This window comes from Acinonyx jubatus, chromosome A2 (assembly GCF_027475565.1).
Source record: "Acinonyx jubatus isolate Ajub_Pintada_27869175 chromosome A2, VMU_Ajub_asm_v1.0, whole genome shotgun sequence".
Classification (NCBI taxonomy): Eukaryota; Metazoa; Chordata; class Mammalia; order Carnivora; family Felidae; genus Acinonyx; species Acinonyx jubatus.
The window spans coordinates 1,691,195-1,715,500 of record NC_069383.1 but is presented as its reverse complement, the minus strand read 5'-3'; the positions used below and the strand labels follow the sequence as shown (position 1 = coordinate 1,715,500).

The 24,306-nt window shown below is 61.2% G+C and overlaps 2 protein-coding genes and 1 long non-coding RNA gene across 6 annotated transcripts; 1 reads left to right on the top strand and 2 right to left on the bottom strand.

Moving 5' to 3' along the window:
- Nucleotides 1–5,576: 5,576 nt before the first annotated feature.
- LOC113596755 (uncharacterized) lies at nt 5,577–14,531 on the bottom strand. 4 transcript variants are annotated; one of them, XM_053217804.1, is made up of 5 exons: nt 14,136–14,531; nt 8,108–8,971; nt 7,520–7,912; nt 7,341–7,425; nt 5,577–6,483 (listed from the first exon to the last, which is right to left on the bottom strand). In XM_053217804.1, exons 3-5 carry the CDS (start codon nt 7,862–7,864, stop codon nt 6,227–6,229), a joined length of 687 nt encoding a protein of 228 aa, XP_053073779.1. In that variant the 5' UTR covers nt 7,865–7,912; nt 8,108–8,971; nt 14,136–14,531; the 3' UTR covers nt 5,577–6,226. The 4 variants fall into 4 exon arrangements, with proteins under 4 accessions (XP_053073779.1, XP_053073778.1, XP_053073776.1 ...); XM_053217803.1 differs by lacking the exon at nt 14,136–14,531 and having other exon boundaries at nt 8,108–8,171; nt 8,755–9,921; XM_053217801.1 differs by lacking the exon at nt 14,136–14,531 and adding an exon at nt 9,403–9,921.
- LOC128314667 (uncharacterized) lies at nt 13,459–15,965 on the top strand. Its single transcript, XR_008296522.1, has 2 exons — nt 13,459–14,500; nt 15,560–15,965. It is a non-coding gene; the product is annotated as an uncharacterized LOC128314667 (long non-coding RNA).
- On the bottom strand, nt 14,706–20,372 carry MNX1 (motor neuron and pancreas homeobox 1). Its single transcript, XM_027051255.2, has 3 exons — nt 19,294–20,372; nt 16,241–16,401; nt 14,706–15,635 (listed from the first exon to the last, which is right to left on the bottom strand). Exons 1-3 carry the CDS (start codon nt 20,012–20,014, stop codon nt 15,276–15,278), a joined length of 1,242 nt encoding a protein of 413 aa, XP_026907056.2. The 5' UTR covers nt 20,015–20,372; the 3' UTR covers nt 14,706–15,275.
- Between the last annotated feature and the right edge of the window lie 3,934 nt (nt 20,373–24,306).

The window sequence follows — 24,306 nt, the reverse complement described above, 5'->3', positions numbered from 1 at the left end:
TGGGCGTCAAGGACACCTGCCTGACACTCAAGCTCTCCGCGGGGCCTCTGCAGTCCTTCCCTTGGCCTTGTCCCTCGTCCGGCTGCCCCGTCCCTGGACCCAGGGCACGCATCTTGTCATTGAGTCCGTGAGCACAAACAGCATCCCTATCGCAGGGTCCTGGCGACGGCATGGCAGTGGTGTGCTTCAGGCGCGACCTGGTGTGGGACCCAGCAGCAGGGGGGATTCCTCTCGGATCTCACCCCCTCCGTGGCCCGCCTCCTGCTCGGTGTTGTGTGCGTGGATGTGTTTGTTCGTGTGGCTGTGCTGTCTCTGACCTGCGTCTGCTCAAAGCCCCTTCTGAGGAGGTCCTGAGGGACACCGGAACGGTCGATTCCGTGAAGCACTTCCGGGGGGGGCCTGCCCGGGGCTGCCCTTCGGGCTGTAGTCTGAGTGCCGGGACCTTGAAGTGTGACCCAACGGCCCGATAGCGGAAGTGCCCCGGACCTGTGAGGGGGGGCAGCCAGCGCTGCCCAGAGGGACAGGGATCCAGCGCTTTCTACAGGGAGCAGCTGAGAAGGGCACTCTGGGGACACTGGGGGCCGCCAGGCACAGGTCCCTGAGCCCAGATCCCTGCTGTGGCCTGGCCAAGGACCCGGCAGCAGTGCCACAGGTGTGCTCGGAGCCTGATCCTGAGTCCCTGTGTCCACACTGAGGAGGTGGGGGTTCGGTCAGTGATAGCAAACTATGGAAGGATTATTGGCAAGATTGAGTCGCTGAAGCTGGTTTCAAAGGCCTTGACGAATCAGGGCTCTGGAAGGGCAGGGGGGTGTACTGGTCACAGACCAGGGGGCCGGTTCCTGTGACCTGCCCGGCCGGGCGTGCCGCACCAGGGTCAGGGCAGCAGCAGCCGGGGCCCTTCTACAGACACTTGCGAGAGAGGGGGGGTTTGACCTTTGGGGCCCTGGACCCCACAGAGGTCAGGGTCAAGGGCTCAGACACGCCACCTGGAGGCGGGAGCTGTGGCAGGGAGTCCGGTGACCCGAGCACGGAATTCTGGCGCTCTGAGCAGAGACCACAGGCAGCCAAGAGCCACCTGAGACCCTCCTGACACATCCCCGAGCATGAAGGGTTGAGGACGCGTGAACAGGTGCATGTGTGGTGCTCGTGTACATCGTGACAGACAGGGACGCCAGAGGTCGGGGGGACTTGGGTTTTCTCGGAAAAGTCATCCAGGCGCAGAGATCTTTGCTTTCCTTTTTCCCACCGGTGAGGTTTTGTATCCTGTGCCACACTGAGGACGCTGGCGGGAGGGGGCTGGCCACTGCGAGGTCGAGGTCACAAGAAGGTGACATTTCTCTTGAGCACAGCAGGATAAATGATGAAAAGTTATGTTTGCGCGATAAGATGATGAAAGGGAAATTGGGCCCAGTGTCCAGTGCTCCAAGGGTGCAGAGGTGGAGTCAGGAGCAGGGAGGGCTGAGCGGGCTCGGGAAACAATGCCGTGTGTGTGCCCATGGGCCACCGGGGCCGAGTGGTTTTGACCTTGAGTGTGTCCAAACAAGGATGTATGGGCCACTGACCTTCGAGGCTTATCAAGGCGACGCTTTCCCACCCCTTCCCCCGAAGCTTGCCCCCCCCCCCCCCCCGCCACGTGCTCTCTTTCTCCCACACGCCCTCTGCTCCGGCAGGGCCCTCCCCAGCCTGCCGCTCAGCCAGGTAGCCAGGTAGCCACCTGCACCTGCGCTCGAGAGCGCCCCTCGTGGGCAGCAGGAGGTACAAAACCAGGCCGGGGCTTGGCATTTTCTTCTCTCTAGAGAGTCATTGGTAGTGGACCATTCCCCTCGTTCTGCTTTGTCACAAGCGTTTCCAAAGAAGAGGGCAAATTCTTCCACTTGTGTGTTGGGTTTGCCAGTTAACGTTTGCCGTCTTTGCCCTTTCTCTTCTTTATATATACGTCCACGTGCGTTTATACTCACCCCGTGTTGTGCTGGCGTCATTTGAAAACACACACATCAGGGCACCCAACGCCTAAAGCATCAGCCTGTACCTCCACCAGCAGCCGCGGTGCCGTGAGCGCCCCGAGCGCAGGGACGCTAGCGCAGCTCCGGACTCCCCAACACTCCAGCCAGTGTTCGAGCCTCCGGTGCTGAAGCGAATCTTCCAGAGCTGTTGTTTCCTACCCCAGGAGCACAGCCAAGGCCCGAACACGCCTCCTTGTCACTTCTCGTTTAAGGTAGGAGGGGTTCTCCCCTCCTCTCTGTTTCTTAAAAAAGCCCGTGACGCTGGGCTTTTGAAGAGGCCCGGCCAAGTGTTCCGCGGAATCCTGGATGTGCCTGCGAGCCGGGGGTAAACCCTTTGGGGGCAGCCCGCTGCTTGTGACCGCCAGTGCTAAGTTCCATCGCTCCATTAAGGTCAAGGCCACTGGGCTTGCAAAATGGTAAGCTTCTAATTCTGCCGTTCCTCCTACATTATCAGCTGGCATTCTTATTTTGAAATGAGTCTTCCCAGTGGGGCCCCTGGCCGGCTCAGCCAGTAGAGCACGCGAGTCTTGATCTCGGGGTTGGGAGTTCAAGCCCCACGTTGAATGTAGAAATTACTTAAATAAATAAAAATAAACTTAAAGGCACAAAACACAAGTCTTCGTACAGTCCTCTCCCCTTTCCCTGGAAGGATGAAACTCTACCCATTCTTAGTCTGCTGACGTAGTAACAAGCGATTCTCTGACTTGTGCATCTGAACACATTATTACTGGCCATGGCCAGTGCAAGACCCGCAAAGGTCATCAGGCTGGGGAGTGGGGTCCGAGGAGCATGGTCCTGCAGCCTCCCCAGCTTGGTGGCAGGGACCTGTCGTGAGTGAAGTCCCACCAGGTGGAGGAGGGAAGCCCTGGGTGCACTGCCAAGCTTCCAGAACTCCCAGCTGTGTGGCCTTGAGTCTCCAGTATGATTACTGTTCGCGGCCCAGGGTCTAGGCCTGGAGCACAGTTTTGTCACATTGTGTGCTATTGGAAACAAACATCGGGCGGCCTGGTGGCTCAGTCGGTTGGGTGGTCAACTTCAGCTCAGGTCACCATCTCACCGCTCGTGAGTTCGAGCCCCGCGTCGGGCTCTGTGCTGACAGCTCAGAGCCTGGAGTCTGCTCAGATTCTGTGTCTCCTTCTCCCTGCCCCTGCCCCTGCTCACACTCTGTCTCTGTCTCTCTCAAAAATAAGTAAACTTTTTAAAAAATTAAAGAAAACATCGGGCATCACAGTATGCAATCCCATTCTAACAAGGCAATGATGACCCTCTGTAGACATGCCGCCTGGTCAGTCCTAAGGTGTAGAAGGGACCAGGTGCGTCAGGCCCGGCCAGCACGGCCACCAGCCCAACTCAAGGCCAGCCTCCTCCACTGACCGTCTTGGAACTGCTTTGCTTATGAACTCAATTTGCTATTTGTGTTTCTCTGATGTTCAGGTGGGTTTGTGAACACCTGTGATGACGTCGGCGAGGTCTCTGGGACTCGGGACGGGTTCACCGGCAGCTCCTTAAGTCACACTCTTCTCATGTCTGCCTCATGCTGAGCGTTGAGTAGAGCAGGCAAGGTGACCAGCTGTCCCGGTTTGTCCAGGAATCCGGGGGGTTCTCAGGATGGAAACTTTTTTTTGTTTTTAACGTTTTTATTTATTTTTGAGACAGGGAGAGACAGAGCATGAACGGGGGAGGGTCAGAGAGAGGGAGACACAGAATCTGAAACAGGCTCCAGGCTCTGAGCTGTCAGCCCAGAGCCCGACGCGGGGCTTGAACTCACGGACCGCGAGATCGTGACCTGAGCCGAAGTCGGCCGCCCAACCGACTGAGCCACCCAGGCGCCCCAATTTATTTTTTAAATTTACATCCAAATTAGTTAGCATATAGTGCGACAATGATTTCCGGAGTCGATTCCTTAGTGCCCCTTCCCCGTTTAGCCCATCCCCCCCTCCCACAGCCCCTCCAGTGACCCTCTGTTTGTTCTCCATATTTAAGAGTCTCTTACGTTTTGTCCCCCTCCCTGTTTTTATATTATTGGGACTTCTAGGATGGAACATTTTTGGTGCTAAGACCGGGAAAGTCCCAGAAAACCGTGATGGGGACGGTCACCCTAAGTGCAGCAGCAGACAAGACCTCGGGTAAAATCTCCGGGACAAGACGGGGGGCAGGTCCGGGAGTGCAGCTGAGTGAGTGGGACTCCCTAGCTCTCTGGTGGCCTCACCTGTGGTACCCACAGCCATACCTGAGCCCCGGAGGGTTTCTTTCTGGCAGTGACTCCTGAGATAGAAAGTGCGCGTGTCAGTTTTGCTGACAGCCTGACACGGGCAGGAGTAAGGGCACTTCTGACTCCCGGAGTCCGATTTTACAACCTGTCACGAGTTTCGTGTCCTTCGGAGCACCCAGCACTGTTCGTCTCCAGGAAGGCTCTTATCTAGACCCAGGAGGGGCCTGTTGACTGAGCGGTACTGCTTCTCAGGACAAAGAGGATGGGCTCTAAAGCCATTCTTCTTTCTCAGTCCCCAGTGTCCCACGAACCCTACCCCGAAGGTCTGTATCACTATCATGCTTCTGAAAAGCCGATGGACAGCTCGCGACGTTTTTGCTGTCTCTGGGAAAATCATCCTTCATGAGAGCAAAGTAAGGCTCGCAGAAAAGTACAAGATGACGGCAGGTGCTGAAAGCCATCCCAGCACCCCTCCCCCTCCCCGCCCGGGCACCACGCGCCTCAACCCCGAGGGCTGAGGTTATTTCTCTTCTCGTCATTACTGGATTCGCCCGGGCTCGGCCAAACCTCTGATTTCCTAGAGCCACCCGGCCCTGAGCAGATGTGCCCGAGGGCGTCACTGTCAGACAAGACGCAGAAGCAGTGCGCGAGCAGCGCGGGCTTCCCGGGGAGCGCGCCCTGTGCTTACCGCGTGCGGGAAAGCGGGTTCCTGTGTTCAGGGCATAGAGCCCGCTTATTTAACGCCTCAGAAATACGACGTGATTATTTGAGATTTATTTTAGCCTCGCCCTCAACCTTGGGATTAGTGAAGGAAGTGCCTTTCAATCCGGGCCCCCGGACCAGCAGGTGGAATCCATCGAATGCTCATTAGCACCCTTGCACTTTTGACTCATGTAGACAATGAGCTTGCTAGAGCGCTCTGTTTTCTAGATCAGGTTTAACAGGGCCGACAGGGTCTGCTTTTCTACTTGGGCACCTGTGGGGCCGAGGCCGAGAGACCAGGCTGCGGAGCCCTCCCCCTGCGGCAGAGGCCAGGCCTGGGGAGGGCTGGGGACACCGGGCCTGCCCCGGCCCCACTGTCCCCAGAGGCGGCCCTGCCTCACACACCCTGTAAATCCGCCCAGAACCGTGCCAGAGAAAATCCCAGAAGACAGCCTGGGCGTTGGGAGGCGGGCTTGCTGTTTCCTCTCCCGCGTGTGCGAGTGGATCCGTGCACTTCGGTCCTGTGAACCCAGCTCTGTGTTCCCGCGGGGGAGTCTGTGAGCCCCGCCGCGGGAGGGGGAGCCCCAGAGCTGCTCCCCTCGGGTGCGATTCACGACACCCCCCTCCCCCCGAGTGAGCTCGGTCCCTGCCCCTGCCCCTGCCCGGCCGGGTCACCGCGGTGCCAGGGCCGCCCGACCGAGCGCCTGGGAACCATCTAGCCAAATAGCAGCGGCCACTCGTCGTGAGGAGACGTGTGTGTTTGGCGGCCATCTCGGGTGAGAGTCCGTGGTGGGTCATCCCCCCACTGCCCCACCAGAGGACGGGGGCCTGGAGGGACCGTGTCAGGAGCGAGGCCATTGACAGATCTGATGGTGGTCAGAGGGTCTCCGGTCCCCACGTGGTGCCTGGATCCTAGGGGGCCCTGCGGGGCCTCTGGTCCCCGCTCACCCTCCCTTCGGCCAGTCGGAAGGCTCCGGGGTCTCAGGGGCACCACGTGTGCCCGCCAGGCCGGGGACTGTCCTCGGGAAACGCCTGGCCAGCCCGAGGGCTCCCAGCCTGCTGGGCGGGAAAATACAGCACTTTGTCACCTGTGAGTGTGGGGCCTGGTACAAGCAAAATCGTGTCACACCGCCTGTGATTAGGGGGCAGCTGGCACTGGAGAGTGAGTAACATTTATGAGTAAATATAATTTATTTCTGTTCTCTGATTATGAAGGTCACGGTGGTTTAACCCTGTCGGGAAGGCCTCAGACACATTATCTGCTCAAAGAGAACTGGGAAGGAAAACACTGGCGGTCATTAAAAGTGAATTACTTTGTTTTTTGAAGATAGAAGGCCTCCAGGGCCTCGCAGGTGGGGCCTTTCCATGGGCGCCTGGCCGGACACACAGGGACCCTCCAGTCCACCTGCAAAGGGGGGGTCGGAGAGAAAAGCTCACAGGCGGCCGCCAGAGATCCGGGCAGGTTGTGAGCTCCCCTGGCGGCTTCTTGGAAACTCTCTGGATTTTTCCAGCAGTTTTGAAAGCTGCCAAGGGTGAACCATGGGGCATTTCCGGGGTTTTCTTTACCTGTGAAATCGAGGAAAGGATTTCTGAGAGCTACAAAATCAGCCTATATCTCTGGTTTCAAATTTAGCAGAAGACTTGTATTTTTTGGTGCACTGGCCCTGTTTTCAGGTGAAATGTTTGGCCAGGGATGATGATTTTCCAGTCGCTCCTGACTCTGTGAACCATGCCCCCCAACCCTTGGGCTCTTGGGGGACATCCTAGTCGGGAATCACTTACTTGAGCTCCATGCAGACATGCTAACGCCTCTAAGGGAAACGTGGACCCTGGACTTGGGTGCTGCATCGCACGTGGGACGGAGGGTTGGTGGGTGGTGTTAATTTTGCTGAATGGGGGGAAAAACCCAACTCAACTTATGGGCCCTTTTCATGTGTTCACATCTCCGCTGGGTACTGTAGGGGTTTGAAAAGAACCCAAATTACGGGGCGCCTGGGTGGCTCAGTCGGTTGAGCGTCCGACTTCGGCTCAGGTCACGATCTCAGGGTTCGTGGCTTCGAGCCCCGCGACCGGCTCTGTGCAGACAGCTCGGAGCCTGGAGCCCGCTTCGGATTCTGTGCCTCCCTCTCTCTCTGCCCCTCCCCTGCTCATGCTCATGCTCTGTCTCTGCTCTCCAAAATAAATAAACGTTAAAAAAAATTCTAAAAAGAACCCAAATTCATAGAGGTAGAGTAGAGGCACCCAAGGGCTGAGGGAGGGGTTATTGTTTGGTGGGGACAGAGCTTGGGGGTTGATGGAAGAGTCTGGGGCGGACAGTGCTGACGGGAGTGGATTTCATGTCCTGAAGCGCTCACTGCGAATGGCTACAATGACGCATCTGGCTATGAACGTTTTGCCACAAGACAAATAACCCAAACACACACCTGCGGCAGAGTCGTTTCCCAGTGCTCGCTCGCCCGCCTTGTCCTCCGGGGTAGAAGCCCCATCTTCAGCTAGGCCCAAGGCCACCTGGAAATGCGGATTTCCCCGCTGTCAGTGAGGCTCGCCGTGGCCGTGTGCGGAGCCTGCCAGGTGAGCAGAAGTGAAAGTGCCGGGTTCTGACCTCCTCGGAAGGATACACGCTCATTTGCCCTGTGCCCTTGGCCCCGTTCGCTGGGTTGTGGAGCCCAAGCGCCATCTTGAACGGTGGAGGAAAGGCCACGGGGATTAGGAAGAGCCGCGGGGTAACAGGCCCAGGTCGGCGGTGATGGCGGGGCCCCCAGCGGAGGCCGGAGTCGGGGCGGGGTGACGCCAGGCACAGATGTCCCCCGACGGGCAAGCCCGGGAGGGCAGCGAGTGGCGCAGGGAGACCGCAGAACCCCGCGGGAGACGCGGGCGGGCTGGTGTGGGGGGGCTGCTTCCTTGGTGACCAGCCACTCGTCTGCGCTGTCGTGGTGCCGTTCCTCATGGCCACTCTGTGACGCGGCCACCGCTATCCCGCTTGCCAAAGGAGGACCTGGGGGCTCAGAGAGGTTACGTCACTTGCCCGAGGCCACCCAGTCGGTGTGTGCCTGTGTGCCGGGACCAGGATGTCACCCACACCTCCAACGCCAGCCGTGTCTGCGGAGAGCCCCCTCTCCGCCACATGCGCCCCCTCCTCCCCCTCCTTCCCCCTCCCCCCCTCCTCCACAACACCCCTCCCCAGACTCGCCTGACCTACAGCTGCTCCGGCAGGCCCTGCGAGTGTGTCCTGTGTGCCACAGGGCGCTGAAGACCTTGGGGCAGAGAGGTGCATATGGGGGCAGGGGGTATTCTTCTTGGTTTAATGATCCCAGAGCTGGCATGTGGTCCCTGGCATGCTATAAATGTTGTCGTCCAACCCTAAGTGCCCTGTGAGATGGGAACTGAGAGGGCCCTTACTTTACAGCGGGGGGCACTTCGGCCCAGGGCGGGAGGAACTCGCCCCAGCCATACTCTAGGTGAGGCAGGACACAGGCCCCGGTGGCGGGGCTCTGGGATCCCCACCCTTCTCCGTGGCCCCACTGCTCTGGGCTCAGCGACTCCCCGTGGGGGGATGGGCTTGCCTCCCATCCAGGAGAATGGGTGGTAAGGACAGTGCCGGTGACACAAGTCTAGCCGGGACGACAGCGTGTGCAGACGTGTGGACGCAGACACACCGCGGGAAGGGGATGCTGCGTGATGCCTAGCAGGTGCAGAGGGGGCCTGTGGTCACTGACTGTGTGGTGAGGGTGGCGTCCCAGGGCCCCACTCTCAGTGGCACATGAGCCCAGGCCTGGCATAGGGTCGCTGCTCCAGAGCTCCCTCCTCCAGAGATCTCCCCACACCTCTAAAACTGACCACGAATCTTTCATGTGGAAATTTTGTTTTTCTCTTCTATTTTCTGGAGTGGTATTAAATGTGTGAATTAGGGGCGCCCGGGGGGCTCCGTCGGTGAAGCGTCCGGCTTCGGCTCAGGCCATGATCTCTTGGTTGGTGGGTTCGAGCCCTACATCGGGCTCTGTGCTGACAGCTCGGAGCCTGGAGCCTGCTTCGGATTCTGTGTCTCTCTCTGTCTCTCAAAAATAAATGTTAAAAAAATTAAATATGCGAATTATTAAAATTAAGACATTATGTACCTGAAGCTCATACAGTATTCTGTCAATCATATCTCCATAGAAGAACAGAAAGAAACCCCACGTTATCTATTTCTCTCCCCAAAGTCCTGTCTGCACCAGCCACACGCCTCTCTGTTCTGTGTTGTGCGGTCTTTACTCGAGCAGAAGGGCTAAGAAGACTGTGCGTCAGAAGGTGAGCGTGTGATGGGTCGGTGTCCCGCACGATTCCTGAAGGCCTCTGGTCCTTCCTTCCTAGCCTCTGAAAGGGAGACAGCCCACTCCCTCACTGTCCCATCAGCGTCGGCACGGTCCCCATCTGGGATGACGTCCCAAGGGACGGCCACCGTCCCGGAGGACTGTGCTCCATGCTCTAGACCTGACTTGGCCTTACTTTACAATGATGTACCAGCCCGGGTATGACCTCATGTCTTCACGCCCCTTTCGGCTGTGCGGTGTGTGTTCCCACGGTTTCCTACTGGTCCTTCTCTTCCCGCTACAGCGTCACTCCAGGCGGATGGAGGTTCGGGGCTGGCTTATGCGCCAGGGCACCTCAGTGCCTGGAGCGGCGTCTGGCGGCTCGGAGGTTTCTGGAAAGTCTGGTTGCATGAAGCACCGAGGTGGCTATTGTCATCGAGTTTGTGGACAGAAAGGCCGCAGTGTCACACAGGCACCTAATCCGGGGGCTCTGGTGACACCCCTTGGAAAAGAGTCATCAGCAAGTAAATCCACCGGGGCGATGAAAGGTGCGAAGAACGGGTTGCAGACCCGGGAAGAAAACCAATCCGCGTTTCCTTCACAGATTTCTCTATTTTAAAAAGTAAACCGCGAGTTTCCTGTCGCGGCGCTGGCCTCTGCTGCACCGAGCAGAGCCACCAGCTGGTGGGGGCCTCTGGCCTGACGCGGGTTTGCAGGAGGCAGCTGAGACCCCCCCCTCCCCGCCCCGGGCTGCCGAGGACGCCCCGCCCGAGAGCCCCGCCACCTGCCGGGGGCGCAGGACCGGCTTCGGAGGACGGGGGCCGCCCCTCTGCCCTCTGTGGCCCCCTCCCCCAGACGACCCATATTCTAGTTTTCCCTTTTTCTAGGTCTAACTTCTCAGCAGAACAGGAGACTTCAGGGCCGGACGGAAGGAGAGGGAGGGTTAGGGCGACCGGGAATGGCTCAAGAACCACGGGAAGACCAGAGGCCTGGCAGTGAAAACCGCCCGACTTGGCGCCCTAAGCGCAGGCGCTTCGTGCGCTCGGAAGGTCCCGGTTCCCAGCGGCCCCCCACCCCCTCCCCACCCCCGGCGCCCCTCTCCCAGCCCCGGGCGGCAGCGACCCCACCTGGGCCGCCCGCCCCCCGCGCCCCCGGCCTGACCCCGCGCCCCGCCGAGATAAGGCGGCGGGCCTTTGTTCCTCCCCCCAGCTGGGTAAACCGCGCCCGCCGCCCCGCCCCCCGGCCGAGGCCGCCCGGGGAGGGGGCACCCTTTGTCCCGCCCGAGCGTGGCCGGACAATGGCCCGGAGCAGCCGCACATTGTCCGGCACCGTGTGCACACCTGGGGGGCGGCAGGTGCGCGGGGTCGGCGCGGGGGCGGCGGGGGGTGGGGGGGTGGGGGAGACCGGCTTCGCTCCACCGGCCCCGCCCCTCCGGCCCCCCTACTCCTCGACCCCCTTCCCACGACGCCCGGTCCCTGCACCCGCCCGCCCCCGCCCCGCCCCTCGACCCCCCCCCCGCCCCCCTGCCCTGTCGCTGGCATTTGTGGGGGGAGGGGGCGTTTCTCGTCGGCGTCCAGTTTGGGACACACCTGGCACGTAGTAAGGTGATTTACGAAGTGAAAGTGTTAAACGAGGCCACCAGCTGGAGGCCCGACCCGGCTTTATGGGTTTTATTAGGTGCCCTATTACGGAAAATAAACTTTAATCCGACCATAAAAACCAAATCTGAAAAACATATTTGCCCTTGTAGTCTGGACCGGTGCAGGTCCCCGCTGCAGGTCACACCTCCCGTGGGATTAGTTTTATTGAGGGAGACACAATGCACCGCGGGACTTTGATACGGGGTGGGGGGGCGCGCGCCTTTGCGGGGAGCACGCCCCCATCTCGCCGGCAGCCCGCACTGCCCCCTCCCTGCGAGCCCCCCCCACCCTGGGGGCGCAGTCTCCGCCCCGGCCTGGGGGCAGGGGGCGCAGGGGCGGCGGCAGGGCCGAGTTAACCCGCAAACCCAGAGGTGCTCCGTGGAAGCCGCTTGGAGCTCCCGGGCCTGGGGCGCACAGCGCGGGGGGGGGGGGGGGGGGCGGGCATCCAGACACCCTCTTGCTTTGGTCCAGGGGCCCGCCCTCTCTGTGCCTTGGATTTTCCACAGCAAGTGAGCCCTGTCTTTAGAGGGGACGGAGGGCAAGGGGGGAAGGCGGGCCTGTCTTCGTTTTAACCATCGCCAGCGTCAGCTCCCTACTGTTACCTGTGGTTGGGCAAAAGATCCCTAGAATCTCTCCATCTTGCAACACTGAAAGCCTGTACCCACTGAAAAACTCACTTTCCCCTTCCTCTTAGCACCCCCACGCCCCACCACTCTAAGAGTTTGATTTAGATTCCACATACAGGGAGAATTTGTGAGTGGCTTATCGCGTGCACAAAACGTCGTCAAGGTTCAGCCATGTGGCAGGTGACAGGCTTTGCTTCTTTTTAGAGGCTGAATAATATTCTAGTGTGTGTGCGCATGTTCCGTTTCCTTCCTCTGTCCCTCTTCCACGTCTTGGTTATCGTGAGTGGCTCTGCAATGGTCACGAGTGTGCAAATTCTCTATTCCAGGCGCAGTTTCTTGGACACACAACCAGGAATAAGGTTGCTGCTGGGTCAGATGGTAATTCCAGGGTTGTTGTGTTTTGTTGTTTTCGTTTTGTTTGTTTTTGAGGAAGCTGCATACTGCTTTCCAGGGTGGCTGTGCTGTTTAACAGTGTGCTCAGGTTCCGACTTCTCCACACCATCGCCGACACTTGTTATTTTCTGGGTCTGTTTTTATACCTGTCGTCCCAGAGGGTGTGAGGGAGTATCTCACCATGGTCTTGGTGTGTGCTCCCCCAGTGACGAGTGGTGTTGAGCACCTTTCCGTGTGCTGCGGACCACTTGTCCGTCTACGTCAGAGAAATCTCTATTCGAGTCCTTTGCCTGTTTTTAAGTGGGTTCATATTTGTGTCGTCGAGTTGTGTGAGTTGTTTACATCTTGGAATATTAACCCCTATCAGACACGTGATTTACAAGCATCTTCTCCCGTCCCTAGGTTGTCTTTTCATTCTGTGGACCGTTTCCTCTGCTGTGCAAAAGTTTGAAAGTTTGACGTACTCCCACTTGTCTATTTTTGCTTTTGTTGTGGGTGCTTTTGGTGTCCTACAAAGTCTTGGAAGCTGCTCCTGCCGAGCTGACCCCCCTCCGGGGATGGGCTGCGAAAGGCGCCCCTCCGAAGGAGCAGGCCTAGTTCGTCTAGGTTCTAGTACATTCTGCACTCGTCAGGCTCCCGCTGTGAAAGCTTCTGTAGGGGCCTGGAACCCTGGGCCAGAGCTCTGCTATGGACAAGAGACCCGCGGGCCGTCCCGGGAGGATACATGTACGTCGGTTTCTTTGTCACAAAAAAGGAGGTTATCCGCATCCTGTCGTGCAGGCTGGAGACGCTGGCCAGGGCAGATGCCCCTTTTCTCCACGAGGGTGGAGAGAAGCGCGCGCACGATGGGCCCTCGGCCCGCAGGGGGTCGGGCTGGGGTTCCCGGAGGAGCCGGTCCGCTTTGGCTGGAGGCCTCGCGGGGGGCCCGGGCCCCGGGGTTCCAGGACCTGCGCGGCGCGCCCTCGCCCCCGTGGAAAGCCGGGAGGCCAGCGCCATAAGCCCGGCTTGTCTGAAGCCAATGCTCTCGTCTCCCCCTGGGCTGCGGGTCCTGGAAACGGGGTCCTGGGCGGGGGGGGGGGGGGGGTGGGGGGGGCTGCCGAGTCTCTCCCCCGCCTCGCGCCGTCAGCGGGGTGGGGGGCGCGGCCCGCGAGGCGGGCGGAGCAGGGCCCGCCGGCCGTTGATCAGGCGGAACGAATTGTTCGCGGTGCCCCGAGTGGGTGAGGATGAGCCAGTGATTATATTTAAATTTGCTATAATTGATTTGGGGAAGAGCTGACAAGAACGAATTGATCATTAAATTTATTAGCGAGATAAATTCCGCCGCGATTAGGCAGCTGGCTGGAGACGCCGGGGCCGCGGCCGGGCCTCTCCGCCGCCGAGTCCCCGCGCCCGGGCCGAGCAGCTCCGCCGGGGGGGGGGGGGGGGGGGGGGGGGGGGCAAGGGCGGGGTCACGGGGCGCGCCCGCCTCCAGCGCCCCTCCTGCCCGGGTCGCGTGGGGGGAGCGGACCGACCCCGGGCGCGGGGGGCTCAGCCCCGCGCGCGGAGGCCCACCCCCACCCCCCGACCCCCAGGCCGAAGCCCGCCAGCCGGGGAAGAGATCGCTGCGGGCTGAACCTCACCAGCGTGTTAGGAATGCAGACGCCAGATCCACAGATTGCGGAGGGTTTGTGGGGGCTTTTTTAAGCCCCAAAAGGCATTTCTTTCCCTTCTCTCCCTCCCCCACCCCTGTCCAATTTCCCCACCCCCTTTCCTCGGGGCCCTCTGGCTTCCCCACCGCTTGCAAACCCAGTCCCCGGTCCCCAGAAGCACCTTTGGACCCCGAGGCGGCCGAGGCCCGCGCCCTGCCCGCAGCTGCTCCCTCCCGGCTCCGGCAGCGCCGCGCCCGGCCTCGGCTGACGTTGCATTTTATGGAACGAGCCCGGGGTGATAATGAGCTGCCAGAGAGGATATTAATCTCACCCCGGCCCTGAGGCAGAGGAGTGGCCCCGCTGGCCCGCGGTAATCACCCAAATGAAACGCCAGGCCCTCCTGAACTCATTTATCAGCGGGAGGGGGAGGGGCGCTCCCCGCGCGCCCGGCGGCCAGTGAGGCCGCGCGAGCCACAGAAGGACGGGGGAGGGCACGCGGGGCGGGCCCTGTCGCCTGTTTCCTCCGGGCCCAGGAGGGGCCACCGGGCCGGCGCGGCAGGCGCAGGTGCAGGGGGCATGTGTGCAGCACATGGCCGCGGGCCCGGCCGGTGACCGAGGGCGCACGCCGCAAGGTTTACTGACCCGGAGCCGTCGCAGACCCGGCGCCAAGCGATCCTGTCGCCGCCGCTGTCCCCGCGGACGTCTGCACGGATCCCAGAAAACCGTTTCCGGCCGGACCCAGAAGGTTCTGCGGGAGGCAGGCCCCGGAACGAGCCCGGGCTTACGCGAGGCAACCCGGGGGGCCCAGGGCCACACGGACCCGAAAGGCCTGCCGGTGAAATCGTCCAGTCGTGGTAAGGCTTATTTGCCGAAACGTTCGAATGGTGCGTCTCCACTCCTGGAGCGCCAGTGCCGCGAGATCCTCGAGCAGATAGGAAAGTAAACCCACCGAGTCCCGTTGCCCTCCTGGGATCCCCGCATCCCGACAGGCGGACGCCTGGTCGCAAGTATTTTCACCAACCTGTCGCACCTGCGACTCCCCAGCCCCGGGACCGTGCCCCGCCCGCCCCGCAGAGGGAGGTGCTCCTCCCACCGGTTTGCAAGTCTGAGTTGCACCTTCGGTCGGTGGAATAACACCCAACCCCTCATTTCAAAAACAAAAATAGTAAAGTCCGCTTTCCTAACTCACCCCCCCAAAGATCTGCGCTCTCATCCAGTAAAAAACCAATTTATTTTACATTCCATCGTGGGCGATGGGAGAAGCTAAATAATAATTTAGCATGCATAAGTAGTCGTTTCTTTATATATATATAAATACAATGTACAAAAATAAAGACAGTACAGTTTTGAGATTTCCAGCAGTTTGAAAGCTCGTGACATAAAGTTCCCCCCAGATAGGTAAGCACAAACCAGTTTCCCTTTATCAATACTCAAGTTTTCCAGGTCGTCCAACACTGTAGAGGTCCCGGCCTTCTCCATTCAGGAAGTGGGGAGGAGTGGGGAGGAGTGGGGGCCTTCCCCTGGTGGCGCTCAGGTCGTCTGACAAACAGCACCCCCAACACTAACCAAAATTAAATTAAAAAGGACAGGAGTTCAAGGGTGCACCCGCCGGACCTCCCTCTCTCTCGGTCCCTTGGAGAGCAGACAGGCACAGCGCCGAACCTGCCCCAGGATGCGCGGCCTCGAGGCGGGGGCCCGCGGGGCTGCCCTGGGGAGCAGGGCCCCTCCTGGGGCGGAGGCTGGTGCCTGGGGGCCGCGGGGCTGCCCTGGGGCGCGGGGCCCCTACTGGGGCGGGGGCTGGTGCCCGGGCGCGTTGGGCCGCGGGGGCGGGGAATCGGCCTCAGACGAGCAGTCGGAGGAGACGTGTGCTCCCGTGCCGTTGCTGTAGGGAAAGGGGTCCTCGTCGTCGTCGTCCTCGTCATCCTCAGGGTCACTGTCCCTCAAGTCCCGCAGGCGGCGTCCGCCGCTTTTGTCCCCGGCAGCCGGCGGCCCCAGCAGCTCGTCGTCCCCCTTGTCCTCCCCGAGGCCACCTTTGCTGGCGCCCCCACCCCCCTTCTGCTTCTCAGCCTCCTGCGCCGCCTGCTCCTTGGCCTTTTTGCTGCGTTTCCACTTCATCCGCCTGTTCTGGAACCAGATCTTCACCTGAGGGCACAAGAGGGCGTGAGAAACTGGCCACTCCATCCCTACGGGTCCTCTCTCTGGAGTCCTGTCTGCACCTGCACCTCGCCGGTCCTCACAAGGCCCAGGAGTGGGCTTCAGGGGAAGGGGTGCCCCCCCCCAGGCACCAGCACCCCCCAGAGTGGGGCTGGGGGGCTCCAAGGAGGCTCAGACGGGGACCTCGACTTCGGGATTCCCGTCTTTTTCTGGGGGTGCTCTGGCACTGTCCAGATAGGACCGGAGCAGCTAGAGGACGTATCTGTAAACCTGTACACATCCCCTGCTCTCTTTTTGGAATAAAATTTCTCAAACGTGGCCTGGGGACCACTGCTTTGGAATGGAAGAGGCGGTGAAGTGTCCTTCAAATGCAGATTTCTGGGTCTCAGCCCAACCTACTGAATCGGACCTCTGGGCTTGGTAAGTGAGCCCTGGCAGAGATGCTAACTCTCCCGGGACAGGAACGCGCCCCCTAAGGGTCCAAAAGCCGCCCCCCCCCCACCGGCCTCCAGGTGCTCAGGCCAGCAGAGGGCCAGGGGTGCACAGGTGACAAGGCAGGGGGTGAGCTGTTCGGGGGGGGGGGGGCTGTGTACCTGGGTCTCCGTGAGCATTAGTGAGGTGGCCACCTCGAAGCGCTTGGGCCGCGACAGGTACTTGTTGAGCTTGAACTGGTGTTCCAGCTCCAGTAGCTGCTGGCTGGTGAAGGCTGTGCGGGGCCGACGGCACTTTCCCAGGAGGTTGGACTGCGCCTGGGCTGGGGACAAAGAGGGGCATGACACTGGAAGTCTGGCTCAGGCCTCCCGCCCCCACTGCCACCCAATGCGCCCTGTGCCACTTGTGCAAGGCTGCTGCCCGGCCCACCAGCCCAGGGCGTCACCGCTCTGCCTTCAGTGTGGACGTCCTCTCCCCAGGGACGCGGGTGTGCCTGGAGGGGGCCCTGGAGCCCAGGCTCCGAATGCCAGGTGGAGCCACGCAAGTCGGGTTTAACGGGACCAAATTTTTTTAACCCAGGGCCTGGGCGTTCTGATTAAAGAGAGTGTCTTACACACAGCAGCCCTGTGCACCCGGTGGGCGGTGTAGAAGAAGGTGGACAGGCCGGAAGCAGAGGCCAGAGGGGCACTCCTCCTCCCACTCCTCACGGAGTCCTCCCCCAGCCCAGGCTCAGAGACAGGTCCCAGGAATCACCAGTTCCGTTTCTTCCCAGCCAGCAAAGGACTGGTGTGGGATTCCCACTGCCCCCTCCTTAAGTACATAGGAGAAGGGGGAAAGGAAAAAGGAGGAAGGCCGGAGAAGGACCAAATCCTGGGCCCGAACGTGTGAATTCACCAGACTCCCCCACTGAAAATTCTTCCCGACAGCCCCGTACCCAGGTCGCAGAGGGGCAGAGCCCAGGGAGACTGGAAGCCTTTTCAGAACAAGTCTCATTTTGCAAATGGAAGGCCTAGGCAAAGGGGGCGGGGGGGGGGGGGGCGGGATCCGGCTTTCCAGTGTTCAAGGAGGTCCCTTGGCTGTATTTACATAATTTCACACGGTTACATCACAGAGAATTTTGTGACCTCAAAATGCGACCTGCCTTGATGTCCCAGGAGCCTGACAAGTGTTAGACAATAAAGGGAAGGGAAGAAAAGAGGCCAGTCCAGCGGCTGAGCTCAGGCCCCCGGGGTGGGCAATTTGCTTTACGGGAAGGCCCACGCCCCCAGCTTTAGTTAAATGAGGCCCCAATTCCCAACTTGACAATACATTAGAACTTTAATTAAAACACTGGCTCCAAAGGGACCGTTTGGGACATGCCATCCAACAGCAGAGACAACCTATTAAGGAAACCAAACAGGTTTTCCAGCGACCAGAAGAGGAACCCTCAGAACAGACGCCGGCATCCTGGCCGGCTTATTATTGCCCTTTAGGACTCGGCGTTCAGATTTCTGTTCTAAAAGCTGCCTGGGTTTTCACTCTGCTACCTCTGGGTCAAGACTAGGAATCAGGGATGGGTGAAGTGTGTTGGCAAAGGGATGTGGCTTTCACCGGTTTTCTGAGCGACCTTGAGTTCCACGCAGGCCCAGGAGAACACCCCCATCCCCCCCCCCCCCGCCGCGGTCAGGGGACCCAGTGCCCAGGGGAGGCCTGTGTGCAGGCCAGCAGCCCCCTCCGAGGGAGATGCAGATCATAAGGGGAAACCCATGGGGTGGCTTTCGGTGAGCAGGGGTTTGGAGGCTTTGGCGACCAGGCCCGGGAAGAGTGCCCTGGGTTTGGCTGACCCGGGATCAGCAGGTTCAGACATGAGGTGAGACAAGAGTTGAGCTGGAGGTTTCCCCGTAGGGATCAGGATGAGCTGACTTCCCGCCGGCCGGCCGGCTGGCTGGCCGGCCGTTCGGTGGCCATGAGGGTCTTGTGGGAGCTGAGCTGGGAAACGCCTGGGGTGGGCTGTGGGCCAACAGTGCACACGCAGGGATTTTCTCACCTGGCTGTGACTTCTCCAGCCTCAGGGTCCTGGCTTTTCTCTGTTTAGTCACAACCATGGCTTCTAGCAGAGGGATCTCAATTCTGCCAAGTGCTTATTTTTGTTTTCTTTTTTGCTTTTTTCCCCTCCTATGCCTGCGTCTCCCCAGTCTAAACACAGCCACCCAGAAGGAAACAATGGGGTCTCTTTGTTTGGGTCTTCTGCAGCTGAAAGCGTGAAGTCTTATGCATCAGCCTGTGCATGCTGCCCCGGTGGGGCGAGCCAACAGGAGACTCCCCGGAGCACCAGCCCAGTGTGCCTGCCCTCGGGCCAGGAAAGACGAGGGGGCCCAGGCCACCTGGAGGTGTACCACCTGCCCACAGTCCAGCCGCTCTCCTCCGGGTGGGGGTGGCCAGCCCTCCCTTGCTCCTACCCTGGGGAGGGGTTCGCTCTGTATTGGGGACCTCCAATTCTGGGCGGGCACCTGCTACCCAGAGTCCCCGAGATGGGGGTACTGAAAGAGACGTATCTCCCCTTCCGCAGGAGCGCACCTTCGACGCTCGGTTCGGGTCAGGCCATCTGCTTCCTGGGCATCACACGGCGGCCCAGGCGCCCTCACAGAGGCAGGCTCAACCCCGCAGACGGCCAGAGCGTCGCCAGGGACCTGGCCTCGCGGCCCTGGCCTCTTGAAGCCCATTTCTTGTTCTGTGCTCCTGAATCTCTCCTCTTGGGAGGGACCGGGGGTCCCTCCAGAACCCAGAATGCGGTACCTAAGTCAAGTCCGTTTCCCTGGAGAGAAGCCCCTGGCTCCGGGGGGCCTCAATCCCCAGGCCAGCCTAACTCGGGTGCTCCTCGGCTCGCCTTCCCTCACCACTTCCTTCTCTAGCCTGCCGGTTAATCATTAGATTCGAGTCTCACACCTCCAGCTGCCCCTTCCCGTTAGGAGAGGAAGAGAAAGCAGGGCCCGCGCGTGGCCATTTTAGTAACTCGCCGCCGATCCCACCGCGCGCCGTCCGCACGAGTCTTCGCGGGCCCCGGGCGGAGCCGAGGCGGCCTCGCGGCGCTTCCACCGCGCTCTCCCAGCGGAGAGCGAGAGGCAGGCGGCGGCCGGCGGCCGAGGCTGCGCGGGAAAACCGTGTGCCAGGACTCCCCCTCCCCCCCGTTTTCCCCTGGCTTCCTTTCCGGGCCCGGGGGCTGCGCGGTACTCACAGTTAAAGTCGGGCATCTTGGGCAGGATCATGCCCGCGGTGGAGGCGCGCAGCCACTGGTCCAGCTGGAAGGTGCCGGCGCCCAGCTTGATGGGGTCGGCGGGGTGCGCGGGGTGCGCGCCCTGCACCTGCGGGTACGAGTAGGAGAGCGCCGGGTGCTGGCCAGCCAGCGCGGCCGCCGCCGCCGCCGCCGAGTAGCCGTAGACCGGGTGGCCGTAGAGCGCGGCCTGCGCGGGGAGGCCCGCGCCGCCCTGCGCGCCCCCGGGGTGCAGCCCCAGCGCCAGGCCCCCCGCGGCGGCGGCGGCGGCGGCTGCAGCGGCGGCGGCGGCGGCGGCGGCGCCCGGGTGCGCGTGGTGGTGGGGCCCCCCGGGGCCGCCGCCCGCGCCGCCCGCGCCGCCGCCCGCGCCGCCCGCGCCCAGGAAGCCGGGCTTGGGCAACAGCGCGCAGTGCGCGGCCAGCAGGCGCGGCGGCGAGGGGCTCTCGGCGTGCAGGCGGTCGGCGGGCGCCGCGGGCGGCTCCGAGGACGCGGGGCTGCAGCCGCCGCCGGCCCCGCCGCTCGCCCCGCCGCCGCCCGCCCCGCCGCCGCCGCCGCCGCCCCCGGGGCCAGACGCGGCGGCCGCGAGCGACGTGACCAGGGCCAGCGGCGCGGTCTGCGCGGAGGCCGCTCGCGGGGGGTCCACGGCCAGCAGCGCATCGATGCGGAAATTTTTTGATTTTTCCATCGGCCTGTGTGGGGCTGGCGAGCAGGGCCGGGCGGCGGGTGGCGCGGCCGCGTGCGGGCTCGCGGACTCCGTGCGTGGTGGTGGCGAGCCCCAGGGTGCGGTATTGTTATGGTGATTATTTGCCAATAATCAAAGTCGCCGCCGGAAACTCAGCCGAGGGTGACCATGGTCCGGGCGCCTCCTCCGTGCGGGCCCCGCCCCGGGCCGCGCTCGCACGCGCTTTGCACAAACTCGCAGGCGAGTGCCCGGACGCGCCGGGCCGGGGAGCCCGGCTCTGTGCGCTGGACCCTCGGGCGACCGCGCCGAGGCCGCTGGCGCCGTAGTGGGGACCCGCGCCCCTCCGCGCACTTGAAGCGCAGCGCGGCCGCCGATTGGCGCGCTCGGCGGGGGCTCGGGGAGGGGCGCGGGCCCCGCCATTGGCCGAGGGGCGCACCTGTCACCGTCCCGGCCGCCTGCCGCCCCGCCCCTGCGCCGCGGGGTCCTAAACAACCGGGGCGCCGAGCGGCGATGGCGGGGCGGAGACTGCGACCGGGCTTGCCAGACCCGGAGCCTCAGCCTAGGGACCCCGCTCGCCCTCCCGCGAACGCTGAGCGGGGCTGCGGGCGTGGCACCCCCGGGTCCGGGTGTGGGCCCCGCTGCCCGAGTCCAGCTTCCGAGACACGCTGTCCCATTCTGGGCCCGGCGTCACCTAGAGCAGTGGCCCGCGTCTTCTCGCGCCTCCTCGCCCGCACTTGAGTTTGTGCACTCCTGCGTCGGGGAGCCCACGTTGCTCGCAGATCTAGCTGCTTTGCACAATGACCGCAGCACAGCGAAGGCCGTACGGGTCCCCAAGCCCCGCTCCCGGTCTCCAGGGTGCACAGGAGCGGTTCGTGTCCCTGCCGCCAGCCCTCTGCAGGTGGAACTTTCTCTACTCCGTGCGTCTCAGGTGTTGTGTGTGCGCGCGTGAGTGTGCCTTCCGCAAGTCCTCGCCTTGAGTGCCTGCCCCGTCCAGGCGCAGTAGGCGGAATCCGCGAGCCCGCGGCCTCCAGGACCTGGATCCGCTGGGAGACCTTGCCCACCTGCCCTGGACAGGATCCTCAGCGACAGCGCTCCTCTTCTCTGGGAAGGCGACCCTCGGGCGTGCGAGACGCAGCACCCACCCCGGCTCTGGAAAGCCCGCGGGCGCGCAGAGTCCTCCGGAGGCCAGTGCCCCCGGCCCCCCGCTTCGTCCCCAGGCAGGAAAACGCAGCCTCCGTGCTCTTGCTACCTGCAGCCTGGGAAACCGCGCGGAAACCTCGCCCCCCCTGGCTGAGCAAGGTAGCGGAGGGAGAATCCAGACTTCACAGCCACCCCCTCCGTCCCCCATACACACACTTCAAATATTTACAGTCAAAGCACTTCCAAGGGCTTTTCTGCAGCCGAAAGAATCAACATGCAGGTCGGGGAGTCGAGCGGCCACCAGCACGAGGCTTGGGCAATAGCTCCATTAGACCTAGTTATCTTGCCCCAGCTGGTGAGAGGACGCAGGAGGGGGGTTCCATTCGGGAAGCCAGCTTCCTGAGCAGGTGAGAGGGGAGTGAGGGACAGGGTGGGGGATGTGGGAAGGGCAGAGGAGGAAGGAAAAACCAGGGCAAGTAAACTTTAAAATTAGCAGATCAGGTTGCTACAAGAGGGTTGGTTTTTTTTTGGCCTTTTTTTTAAAGGTAAGCATAGGGATCGCTTAGTTTCCCTTCAAAAAGCTTCTCGCCTTGGCAAGAGTGGACTGCGGTGATTCTCTTGGCAAGAGCCGAGTTTGTTCTTCATTAAAACAGGGTAGTTCCCAGACACACAGACTAGCTGGGAATTAGGAGGACAGCAGTGGGACTGAGTGCTACATGGCTCGGCAAAAACCAATAATAACTTGTAAATAGAAATGACAGCGTTTACGTGGTGTTTGTCTTGTCTTTGGATGGTATCTCTTTGGGTGATGAGAATGCAGTCCTGCCTCTACAGGGAGAGAGGGGAACACTCAGTACAGGTTCAAAGAAGGTGAGAATCCTGTCCCCTGCAAGCCGTTATTTGTTTGGGACTGAGTCTGCCAGAGGGGCCACACAGTCCTCACCGGCCGCCCTCAACACGCCCGGTGTCCCTAGCCCTGTTTCTCCGTGCCTATCCGTTCCCCTCGGGGAAGAAGGGTTTGCGAAGGAGACTCGAGATTCTCATCTGTCCTGGGCAGGAAACCCTTCCCCCTTGGAGGGACAGTAACAATATCTTGGCTGTCGATGTGCCTCCCCAGGAGAGAGCAGTCTTGGCCCCCACCTCTGACTGTGGCCCTCTCTAAGTCTGACTCGCCTTTCTCTATCTCTCCCCTCCTCCATGTGCTGGGGCAGGACTCCTGGGCTTGGGGGGCAGTGATGTAGGAGGCTGGGGGAGGTGAGCGAATGAAACTAATGAAACTCCCCCAAGATTGATCTTGGAGAACCTGCTGCCCTCTCTTCTCCCTGAAATACCCACCACCAGGGCTGTTTTAGTTGAGGACAGGTGTGCGGGCTATACGCAATAAATCTCCCCGTTTCCCTCAACAAAATCATTCTGGTGTTTAGAACTCCCAGAGGAATTCATTTCACCCCTCTTTGTTCTACAGTAACCACGCTCCTAAGCCCCTCAAAATCCCAGGCTGGTGCCCGTCCTCCCCGAGACCAGCTGAGAGCACTTCCTGAAAGCAGACTGGTCGGGGAATGCGGGGGTGGGCACCCGCCCCCCCTTCAGGAAAAGTTCACCAGGGTTTACCCTGGAGCCCACACCCCTACGGGGGCGCCCGGGAGGCATCCAAGTGGCACTCAGCCTGCTCTGGGTCCTGGTCCCGGCCACCGCTCCACTGCAGTGTGACTCTGGATGTCAGTGCTCTGTTATTTTTATAGATTCTGTTTCTTTGTTTAGAAAAGTCAGGGTTAGGTCTCTCTGGGGCTGAAGGGCTTTAAAATGATATACTCTGTGAACGTTGAAAAGTTAATACATATTGGAGGTTTCCTGTGCAGTTGTATGAAAAGAGGGACCGAGAGAGGGGAGAGGTCTTGGAAGTGTGGGGGCTTTGTGTGGTTTATGAGGTGTGAAGCTGAGCCCGCTGGGGTTCTTCCTGTCTCCAGCATCTGTATGGACCCAGCCCAGCTGGCTTTGAAGACGGTTTGGGGCAGACAGGAGCAGGGCTTGCGTCTGGTGAAGGGCCCTAGCGAGAGATCAAAGGTCTGGCCATACTCCCAAACCCAGTCTCCCGGTGACTCCCCTCTCCAGCGGCCGGGGGGTGGCAGGCCGCCCTCGACACCTGGGGGGACCCTCGATTTTCCGATCGGCCAAGGCCTACCCGGTACACCGTCCTCTGCCGTGTCCCTTCTCAGCCCCTGCCCTGCCCGCACGACGTCCCTGCCTCCTCCACACAGCCTCCCTCTAAGACGTTGAATCCTGCCTGCGGGCCGCCCTCCTCCCACTACTTAGAAAGGAGAATTGGTGGTTTCTATCAACAATTGCAAAAGAAAAAGCGTTCCTAATCCACATCTGTTCACTTCCCGAATTAAACACATGCGAGGTTGGGAGTAAAACCCGTATACCCGCATATTCAGAGGGTGGGAGGCAGGCATCGTTATCATTTACATATTGCTTTCTTCCCTGTGAAGTGGGCCCAGTCCAGAATAATCCACCCGAAGACCGCCTCGCCTTCGGAGGCACTGGGCGCTGGAGCACAGGGTGCAGCCAGAAGTTCCCCGGTAGTCCCTGTGCGCAGAGCCTCCGCGGGGATGTGCGCCAGGCCTGGGGTCCGGGGGGGGGGGGGGCGCACCAGGGTTGGCCAAGCGTGGGGATGTGTGTGGCTGGGGTCACCGGAAGGCGAGCTGGGTTGGGGTGGGGCGGATCCACACAGGTGTCCCCTCCCCCCCCCCCCCCAAGCAGAGCCCCGAGGGCCAAAGGTATCACGTTGTAGCGCTGCCCTTTGATCTGCCGACCGCCTTCCTGACCCGGGGGCGCTCCGCCTTTAAAGGAGCCTGGAAAGGGTGGGACCCCGCCGACCGGCCTCTCCAACCACAGGTGGGGCCTGCCAGAGGCGCTTGGTGCCTTTTCTGGAGGCCCCTCGTGGTCGGCGTCGGCCTCGCCCTCTACACCTGGATTTCAAGTGGCCCCTTACAGGTCTGACCCTGTCCACGGGGCCCAGCCCTAGATGCAAACACCCGGCCCAAACGGGGCGGGGCTCACTGCTGGGGTTTCGCTAAGAGGTCAGGAGGATGCCGCAGCATTTCAATGCCTGAAACTTCAGCAACCCAAGGGCCCTCTATTTTTGGAAATTT